The sequence below is a fragment of the Plasmodium malariae genome (assembly GCF_900090045.1).
Source record: "Plasmodium malariae genome assembly, chromosome: 13".
In the NCBI taxonomy this organism is placed as follows: domain Eukaryota; phylum Apicomplexa; class Aconoidasida; order Haemosporida; family Plasmodiidae; genus Plasmodium; species Plasmodium malariae.
In genome coordinates this window covers 939,384-950,676 of record NC_041787.1, presented here as the reverse complement: position 1 = coordinate 950,676, position 11,293 = coordinate 939,384, and the positions used below count along the sequence as shown (strand labels likewise).

The following is an 11,293-nucleotide window of genomic DNA, read 5'->3' as shown; positions in this document are numbered from 1 at the left end:
GTATTATATATATTATATGTATTATATATATTATATGTATTCTATATATTATATGTATTCTATATATTATATGTATTCTATATATTATATGTATTATATATATTATATGTATTATATATATTATATGTATATATATATTATATATATTCTATATATTATATGTATTCTATATATTATATGTATTCTATTTATTATATGTATTATATATATTATATGTATTATATATATTATATGGATTATATGTATTATATATATTATATATATTATATATATTATATATATTATATATATTATATATATTATATATATTATATATATTATATATATTATATATATTTTATTTGTTTTTTACTTGCATTACTTCAGCGAATTGCACTGTAATATGAATCAGTGTTTTTACATTTAAAAAAAAAAATGAAAATATGAATGGATGAAAAAATGAAAATATGAATAAATGAAAAAATGATTAGATAAAAAAATTTATAAATGTAAAAGAGAAGAAAAAAATATCGGAGAATGCATAAATCTTCCTGCAAACGTGAAACACTTGAGAAAGCTTAACAACGTAGACATTTTAGCTAATTTGTGTAAAAAACAAAAAAAAAAAAAATTGACAAAAAATGGATAAAAATGAAATATAATCAGTAAATATGGTAAAAATATAGTGAACGTGCATAAAATATAGAGAATAAACATTTGCAAAAATGAAGTAAATAACTAAATAATAAAACGTAAAAAATGTAAGTCCCAAATATTACGTTATAAAGCGCTAAATGTTGAAGCAAAATATTGGACAGATTTACGCGTGTTAATAATTAACAACTTTTTTTTTTTTTTTTTTTTTCTCTTTCTAAGGCTTCTTCATTTCTTCCTTTCATTTTCACACTACTTTATAAAACTTGTTTACAATTAAAAAAGTCATCCATTGATGCTTTTATGTAACATACAAAAAATAAGAGTAAATAAATATGATCTAAGTTAAATTTATTAAGGAACTTTTTTTTGTATAATTTGAAGTTGCATAACAATAAGATGGACTTTTGTACTTTATTTTTTCCTTTTGAAAAAATGGATGTAGGTTTTATGTTTTGCTGAAATGCATTAATCATATTATTACTATTTATGAGAGATTTTTTTTTTTTTTTTTTTTTTTTTTTTAATGTATGTTTTTACAAAATTTTCCAAAAGACAAACAGTTTGCTTTTCATTAAAAATTCCAGAAAAGCAGTTTGTAAAAGCATTTTTATTATTCTTATCAAAACTATTATGATGCCAATTGTTTTTATTAAAACTGGTAACCCCTATATAATCCCGGTTATCTAAATTTGAATGATTCTCTATATCACTGCTGTTTACATGTGGATGTTCCTTATCCTTATCCACCTTTCCACTAGAACAAATTTCATTGCGTTCATTAATTTCGACATGCATATCGCTAACTTTTTTCGTATCATCGTTATCTTGAAGTATATTTAAAAAGACATTTGCTGAATCATTTTCAAGCTTACATACAACCTGGTTATAATAATTTTTTCTTTTTGGTTTTATATTTTTTACGATGGAATGTATTAATTTATTTATGTGTTCACTATATTCTTTTTCTTTGTACCTCTTTCGCAAATGATACAAGCCTTGAAATCGTTTTGCTTCTTTTCTTTTCTTAATATTTCTCAACTCATTAATATCAATTTTTTCTTTATTCTTCAATATTTTTTCCATTTTTTTAGTAGACTTGAGTCTTTTATTACTATTATTACTTTGGTTTAACGATAAGCTCCGCGTTTTTTGACAACCTTTACGGTATTTCGCGTTTATTGACGTGTTACTATCAGTGTGGCATATATATTTATGCTTTTCCTTTTTGTATGTGCCTTTATATTTTTCATGTATTTTGCTTCCATTTTTGCTTTTTATCTTCTCCCCCTTTGGCTCTTCTCCTTGTTCTCTATTTGATTTTTCCTCTATCTTGCTTGTCTCTTTACAATATTCCTTGCTCACTCCATTCGGCTTTTCATTATGGTGTTTGCTTCTGTCTTTTTCCTGGTCTTCCTTCTTATCTTCGTCCTGCTTTTGCTTCTTATCTTCGTCCTGCTTTTGCTTCCTATCTTCGTCCTGGTCTCCTTCCTTATCCTCTTCTTCTCGCTCTTCTCGCTCTTCTCCCTCTTCTTCCTCTTCATCCGCGTCTGTAGACAGCTCGCCCGAAATCATGAACTCCTCTGGGCAGAAGTTTAGTTTTATATTAACTCCCCATAGTAACAATAAAAAATAAATTAACAAGTTTTTTCTTCTTCCGCTATTTTTTGTTTCCGCTTTGTCATCTACATTTTTTTCATCGATTTTTGGCTGATCAGCGGATATATTTTCACTTCGATTAGATGCGTCATTCGTATTACTAGTACCTTCATCCATAGTAGTGTGGTCCACACCTTTCAATGTATCGTTATTCTTACCGTTTTGATTGTTACCAGTACTTGGATGTTCGATATTTGACAGCATCTCTACATGAGTAGCGGATGAAGCAGACAAAATAGACGAGGCGGATGAAGAAGATGAATAAACCGTGGAGAAAGAATTCATATGAAGGTAGAAGCTATTACTAAGAGGCACTTCCAACTGCTCTGTTTGGACAAAATATGCATTTTCATTTGAATTCAACAATTCTGTTTTTATGAAATCAGAAAAAAAGAGAAATATATCCATCAAAAGAAGTATTAAAAAATTTTTAATAATAGTAATAGTAAAATGAAAATTTTTAATGATTTCTTTTTTTTTTCTAAATTTTTCTAAACCTATTAAAATATCCTCTTTATATAAATAATTATTTAATGGTAAATTAGATACTAGAAAATTCCATACCTCATCAAAAGTAATACTATTTGTATCAGAACAATAAAAAGAAGAATGTAAATGAAATATGTAGTAAAAATTACTATAATTATATTGATGTACTAACGAATAATTTAAATATAAATTTTTGTCTATAAAAAATAATAGAGGTATAATATCTTTATCTGTTACAGTATAATTTTTTTTTTTAAAATCATTGAATAATGGTTCTATTTTGGATTTCTGATTAATAATAAATCTTCGTCCATCTTCCTCCTTTATCCATTTATTCAATAACAAATATATTTTCTTTTCAAAATAGGAGCTCTCTTTACGCTCTAGTTGTTTTATTACATAGTTGAATTCCTCATCTGGATTTTCCTCATTATACTGATTAGGCACTTTGTTTTTTGCACGGTCTACCATTTTGCTTTTCTCTTGAACAGTCATAAACTTTTTCTCTTCCACTTTTGCTTCATTTTTCTTCTCATCCCTACTGGCATACTTTATCTGTTGACTAGCCGCCTTCAAATCAAGCGATATGTTAAAGGCGTTAGGAGTTCCATCAACAAAATTGTCAGTAGCACCGAAATTATTGCCATAACCCATATTTTCGGCACTGCTAATTCTACTCAATTTGTTCAAATCAAGGTGAACGGAGGAGGTTCCTCTGACCCTAAATTTACGTTCCTTAAAATTTATGTTTTCCTCATAGTACGTATCATATAAAGATATTTCTTCTTGTGATAAGACATTTTTTTTATCATAAATATTTTTTAAAATTTCTTGTTTTTTTTGTTTTTCTTTTAATTTATTTTCTTGAACCAATGTATCATATTTATTATAAAAATCGCTAATTTCTTTATCTATTTCTGTATTTGTTGTTGAGTTCATATGTTCACTCATAGGTATAAAACTGTTACTAGTCAGAGTATTACTAATGATGTTATAATTACAACTATTATTATGTTCATTTTCGTAAATAAATTTATTTTTTGGTTGAAAAGAATTATCGTTTAATTCCATTCCAAACATGTCATCATCAGCACTTATGGAAAAATCATCATCTGTTAAACGAATAATATACTGAGAAAATAATAAAATTGGATCCAAATTTTTTATAATTTTTTTATAGTTTTCATCATTTTTATGTGTTACCAACTTTGATATATATAGAACAAAAGAATCGAATGTTTTTTTTAATATAGGAAAAACATTACAGTACATGTATGTGTCTATGTTATCTTTTTCCGAATATTCGAAGGAGTTATTTAGTATTATATCATACAAATTTGAAAATTTTTCCAGTTCTTGCTGTTCTAATATATTCATGTAATTTCTATAGAAAAAAATTGCTTTTTTGGACTTTTCAATATATATCTTTTTCAACATGCTCTTGCTATGTTTGCTGCGTTTTCCATGTTTTCCATTATTATTATTAATATTATTATTAATATTATTATTAATATTATTATTAATATTATTATTATTATTATTATTAATATCATCATTATTATTATCATTATCATCATTATATTCATCATCATTATTTTCATCATCATTATCTTCATTGTTTCTGTCTTGTGATTCTGAGCCTCCCAGTAATGCGTTTAGCATACTGCGAATAATATCTAATTTTTTGTTATCATTCATTGTGCTTGTCTAATTTACAAAGTAAATATGATCGCTCCTGCTTATTATTTCATAACACAAGACTAACTTTTCCCCTATCTGCATTCCTACCTTCGTGCTGATCATGAGATATATGCGTATATACACATATGTATATGCGCATACAATTATGTATATGGGCATACAGTTATGTATATGCATATATATGCATGTGCATGTATTTATGCATATATATATATATATATATATATATGTATATATATATGTATATTTATATCTTTATAGGAGCTTTTTATTTAGGCACGAAAGCATATTTTTTGGCAAAAGTTCTCACCCATGCGCTGTAATTTCTCCTACAGCATGTCTATGCGTGTCTGTGTGTTAATTTTATTACGTTTATTTCAATCCAGCTCATTTATTTTTATTACATTTATTTATATCCTCTTCATATATTTTATTACATTTATTTAAATCCTTTTCATTTATTTTATTCAATTTTATTTATTTATTTTGACAATATCCCTTTTGCACACTGTGTGAATACAAAGAAAAGACTACTAACCGCTAGACACTTCAATGTGTAATCTACGCATACACATAAGCACGTAGCACTCATGATTATTTCGCATTCTTAATATCATTTTCTTTAAAAAGAGGTGTTCAAAAAAAAAGTTTTAAATTTTTCTATTAATTTTTTTAAATACTAGTAAACAATCGGTGCTGACAATTTTTTTTTTTTTTTTTTATTACAATAATTATATACGTCGTTTCATAAAAAGCATCATAATTTTAAGCATTTTTTTTTTTTGTTTTTATGTTATTTTTAAAAATATGATTTATACATATATATATATATATATATATATATATATCTATTTATTTTTGAACATTTTCATAAGAGGAATAAAAAGCTATATCATTTTAAAAGAAAAATCTTAAACTTAAAAAAGAAGAGGTAACCAAAAAGGTAATAACGACATAACCAACGTGAAAGAGACGCAAGAAAAAAAAAAAAAAAAAGAAATTTCCCATTCCGTTCTTTTTTATTTCAGTTGTTTTCCTTTAATAGTAATATTTTTCATATTTTTTTGATATATTTTTTTGTTTATTCTTATTTTTGTTTGCGAAAATGCACAAAATTAGAAGTACCTCCTGTATTTTTCGAAACCGACCAGGTTGTAATTATTAACGAATTTTGTATCATTTTAACAAAAATTTTTTTTCTGGAGAATATAAATTAAATACCTAGTACTTTATGATTTTACATAAAAAAAAAGCAAACAAAAAAAAAAAAAAAGAACGAAACAAATCAAAAGCAAGAAACAAAACAAACGCACAAATGAATGCCCTTTTTTTATGAAGAACGATTTGTGCGTTAAAATATAATAAAGAAGTTTATATATTCTCCTTAAATAAGGAAAGAAAAGGCGAAAGGAACAAATCCCCATTATGGAATCATGTGTTACAGGATAAATTATAATTGTGTGAGATAAGGTAGTACAAAAGATATGTTATTTCTTCGTGTTGCACTCATTTAATTTTGTTATATTACATAAATTTTTTCTGGGGTATATTACATTATGTGAACATATAATCAACTCGTTTGCGGTGTGCAATTTAAAATTTACGTTTCCCTTATGATGAGAAAAGGTTTCTCAAATTATCGTACATTTACATGTATGAATATGTATATATGTATATGTATACGTATGTGTATATATGCCATCCCATATACATAAGATATACTGACATGTACTTGTACAAAATGTGTACTTGTGTATTTTACGAATGCGTGTAAATAGGCATGGATACAAATGTGCATGTGTAATATGCGCATGTGCATATGTACATATGTGTATATATACGTATTTGTACATATACATATTTGTACATATACATATTTGTACATATACATATTTGTACATATACATATTTGTACATATACGTATGCGTACATGATACATGTGTAAACACTCTGTTTTATCATTAACTACTTATTTTTCCCAACCTTCATATATCTCCCTCATAAATCATTTCGTACATATATTTTCGAAGGTCGGACAAAAGGATATATTTATTAATAAGCCACTTACAAAATTTACGTAATTATTTAGCAGAATTTTTCATTTCATATATATTATTAGATCTTTTCAATTTTTCTGTTAATATTTTCACTTTATTTTTAAAATATGTGCTTTTTAAGTTTATACATTTTTCTAATTTTATTTTTTTTTGAAAATGTACATAATGGTAAATAACCTTAAGTAATGGCGCATAATATCTGTACTATTCATACATATAAATATATGAATATAAATATATGTATATATGTATATATGTATATATATATATATTACATATATTATATATATATACATATAAATATGTGTATATAAATATAGGTATATAGATATAAGTACATAAATATATGCATATGAATATACGTATATAAATATAGGTATATAGATATAAGTACATAAATATATGCATATGAATATACGTATATAAATATATGTATATAAATATACGTATATGAAGCAGTATAGGAGTATATATTTATGTACATATCCTATTTAGCCTTTTTATGTGTAAAATTTTCATATCTTCGTTTTATACATGAAGTTAAAAAAGAACTAATTTTAAACAGTTAAAAACTTAGTGAAGGAACAAAGTAAATTTGGGTATACTTTAAAATATACATCCCATATTATCTTTATTGCTATTATTACGCAACTGTAGAACATAAAAAAATTAATTTTTTACGAACTTCACGATGAGTAAAAATCTAAAGAAATATACCATTTTTTTAGAATTTTTGAAAGTGATATTTTTTTTTTTTTTTTTTTTTGAACTGTAAAATATGTAAAAAATTAAAATTTGAAAAACAGCCTAATAAAATATTTTTTTTAAAGTTACATTTGTGTATACGTACATCACGCGTATATATATATATATTTATGTATATATGTATTTATGTATATATGTATTTATGTATATATGTATTTATGTATATATGTATATATGTATGTATATATGTATGTATATATGTATTTATGTATGTATGTATGTATATATATGTACGTGTTTACGTTTTTTTGTACGTACATATGTGCAAACATATACGTACTGTATATGTACATATATATATATATTATATAATACACGTGTTAGCGAGTTTTAAAAAATTTTCTTTTTTTCGTTAATGCATTAAAAAATAAATTATTGCATGGGCAATTAGGGAGTATATTAAGATATACATGTGTAATAGTAAAATTAAAATGAAAAGGCAGTCAAATAACCTGAACAGCTTAAATGATGTAAATAATCAGAATGAGGAAACTCAACATAATTACTTAAACTCAAATGTAGATAACTACAAGTATTGGCAGTATAATACCATTTTACTTTACAATGTAATTATGATATACACGTGTGAGTGGCCCTCCCTATTTATCGAGTGGATACCGAATGTGTGCAAGTAGGGACATCCGAGCGCGAAGATGTGCACATACATATATTCACACACAGTGATGCACGAACGAACACGAGCACACACGTATACATATGTACTTTGATGTGCACTCACATGAGCATTTGCATAAAATACTCTCTCCACATACTTGAATTTCGCCCAGCAACACTTATTTTTTTTCTTTTCTTTTCTTTTTTCCAACCCATCTTTTTGTACCCGCTTTTCTCCATTTACAATAACAGAAACGATGAAGATATTTACTATCAAGATTTGATAATGGGAACATATACTACCGAGAAAAATAACTATATATTAATTTTAGAAGTAAGGAAAGGAAAAAGAGATAAAATGAAAGATAAAAGTGAGAAACACAAACCAGATGTGTGCTTCTATATTGTCCATTTGCATGCTTATCACTGTACTTTCTAACCCATATTGATGTTCATTTGAATAGTTTCAAGGTTTTTATATGTTTTTTCCCCCCTTTTGCTTGATTTCTTCCCCTTCTGTTTGAATTTTCCCCCTTTTGCTTGATTTCTTCCCCTTCTGTTTGAATTTTCCCCCTTTTGCTTGATTTCTTCCCCTTCTGTTTGAATTTTCCCCCTTTTGCTAAATTTCTTTTACTTTTTGTTTCTTTTTCCCTGTTGTGTGCAGGTGAGCCTGCCGAGCGAGGAACTGTCACACGCGAGTTTCTACTACGAAAAGATAAACGATTTTCGACATAACTTTTGCAATGATACGAATAAGAATTTTAAGATGAAAAATAAAATATACCACGAATGCGAAATAAATAAGATAAGTTGTAGTCCTCAAAATAAAGATGTGATAGCATGTTTTTCATCTGATGGGAACATAAACATTTTAAATTTAGGTAATTATCAATATGAAGAAAATGAGTTAAAAAATAATACTATTGTTAATTTTGATTATACATTAAAAGGTCATTTATATCAAGGATGGGGTATTCAATGGGATAGTGAAAATAATTTAATATCATCCTGTGCAGATGATTCATATTTATGTATATGGGATATAAATTCTGGCAGTACAGGTGCTACTTGTACAAGTGCAGGTACTGGTATAGGTGGTCCCTATACTACTTCTTCCAGTAGTTTTGGTGGAGGAGGAGGAGGAGGAGGAGGGAGAGGGGGGGGATGTACAGTCTCACCATCATATAATAGTAGTAATAAAGGAGTAGTTCATCCTGTGATCAAATTTTTTAATGATAATGTACCTTTACAAGATTGTTGTTGGAAAGATAATAATGTTCTAACCGTGTCAGATAATGGACATATAAATATATATGATATACGTAATAAAAGTGTAGTAAGTTCAATAAAAGCTACTAACTGTACACTTAATTCAATTGATGTAAATCCACATAATAAAAATATATTTGCAACAGGTGGAACAAATAAAGAAATTGATTTATGGGATATTCGTTTTACTAATAAATCTTTACATAGAATTATTTCACAAAAAGAAACTATAATTAAATTACAGTGGGATAAATATCAACCAGGTATTTTATCCTCTTCATCTAGTGACAAATATATTTACTTTTTTGATACCAATAAAATCGGTATAGAACAAACGTATGAAGATTCTCAAGATGGACCACCAGAATTGATATTCATTCATGGGGGGCACTCTTCGAATATTCTGGATTTTTCATTGAACTCATCTTATTCGATGGTACACAATTTTTGGAGCACAGGCCAAATTGAGAGGAGATTTTTGCATGATACATAAATACATATGCATCTTCGTACATTCCCGCTCACATGTCATTGATAGCATTATCAAAAGGCGTCCAATATTTTGTATATAAATATTTGCATATATTACATACATTTGTATGTATTACCCCTCTTTTTTTCCCTTCTAATCAGATGATTTCTTCCATCAGCGAAGATAACACTCTACACATTTGGCAGCCCTGCAGACAAGCCTACGAGGATGCCTCAGATACCTATGACGATACCGAAGTTGAATAGGGAAAAAACTCGTATGGAGCACAGCTTATGTCTTTCCCCTCAAATAGGAATAAACAGGAACATTTATGTATCCACCTTATCTTTACTGCTGTTACCATTGATATTGTCGTTACTTTCTTTACTGTCATTACTGTCATTTCTAACTTTTGTGTATATTGGTTTAAATTTGTTTTTTTAATTCTATTTCTTTTTTTTTTTTTTTTTTTGTTGTGATATCAGCATGTATATGCATGCATATATATATGTGTATAAGCACTTTTATATGTTCGCATTTTCGCCATTTTTCATTTTTTCACTTTCGCCTCTTTGCCTTTTTGTCACGTCGCATGATCACATCATACCTTTGTTTTGTGCCTCTTATTGTTTTAAAAAGTCATCTTGTTGACATATTTTTATTTATTTTCATATTTCTTTCCTTGTTCATTCCTGGTTCATTCCTGGTTCATTCCTGGTTCATTCCTGGTTCATTCCTGGTTCATTCATGGCTCCATTCCTGGTTCCATTCCTTTTTTCTTTTCTTCGTTCAATTTTTTTTTTTTTCTTTTTTTAAATACAAAACTTGTTTATATTTTTTTAATTAAACACAAGTTAAAAATTAATACATTATTAAAAAATTTTTTAGTTGAATTTAGTTTAAATATGCAATAATATTGGAATTTTTTTTTTTTTTTTTTTGTGTGTGTGCAATTGAAAATCACATTACAGTAAAAATAATAATGATAAAAAATGCTATTCATTTTCAAAAAAAAATAAAATGGAGCAAAATGAAGTAAAAACATTATTCTTTAAACAAGAAGGACAATCAATTTTTATAAACAAAGCTTAGCATATTTTTAAAGATTTTACCTTTGCTTTCATTCGTTAAGCAAGTTTACATATTCATATTATATAAGCATTTCAGAATAATACATGCTTGCTGCTGTTTTTTCATAATTTTATTGATCAAGAAATGATGAAAGAAGTTATGACAAAAAGACAATTACGTGAATACATACATAAACTTACATTCATATGTACTTATGTAAATATATGGTAAAATAAACAAAAAAAAAAAAAAAAAAAAAAAAAAAAAATACATAAAATATGTCTGCACAAACGTAAATGTAAGTATGTACGAATGTCCAGCCTCTCCATGGGAATATAAATTTTTTTTTTTTTTTTTTTTTTTCTTTTGATATTTACAAGAATAACAAACGAGAAATATATAATTACCTTTTTTATATAAGTTCACAAAAGTTCGAGAAATTAAGCCCATGCATCAACTAACGTGTATTTATATATTAAATAAAACATGTGTGCGTATGTTAGGGGGGGGTGATGGTGGATATGCTTACAAAAATGAATACAATACGTTCCGTGAGTAGGC

The 11,293-nt window shown here is 26.5% G+C and overlaps 2 protein-coding genes across 2 annotated transcripts; one reads left to right on the top strand and one right to left on the bottom strand.

Moving 5' to 3' along the window:
* Positions 1-1,116: 1,116 nt before the first annotated feature.
* On the bottom strand, positions 1,117-4,479 carry PmUG01_13027100 (conserved Plasmodium protein, unknown function; the record flags this gene model as incomplete). Its single annotated transcript, XM_029007249.1, has 1 exon — positions 1,117-4,479. One exon carries the CDS (start codon positions 4,477-4,479, stop codon positions 1,117-1,119), a length of 3,363 nt encoding a protein of 1,120 aa, XP_028863657.1.
* A 3,257-nt stretch (positions 4,480-7,736) lies between these two features.
* On the top strand, positions 7,737-9,927 carry PmUG01_13027000 (chromatin assembly factor 1 P55 subunit, putative; the record flags this gene model as incomplete). Its single annotated transcript, XM_029007248.1, has 4 exons — positions 7,737-7,936; positions 8,173-8,254; positions 8,585-9,625; positions 9,823-9,927. The coding sequence occupies 4 exons, from the start codon at positions 7,737-7,739 to the stop codon at positions 9,925-9,927; spliced, it is 1,428 nt and encodes a 475-aa protein (XP_028863656.1).
* Positions 9,928-11,293: the final 1,366 nt, after the last annotated feature.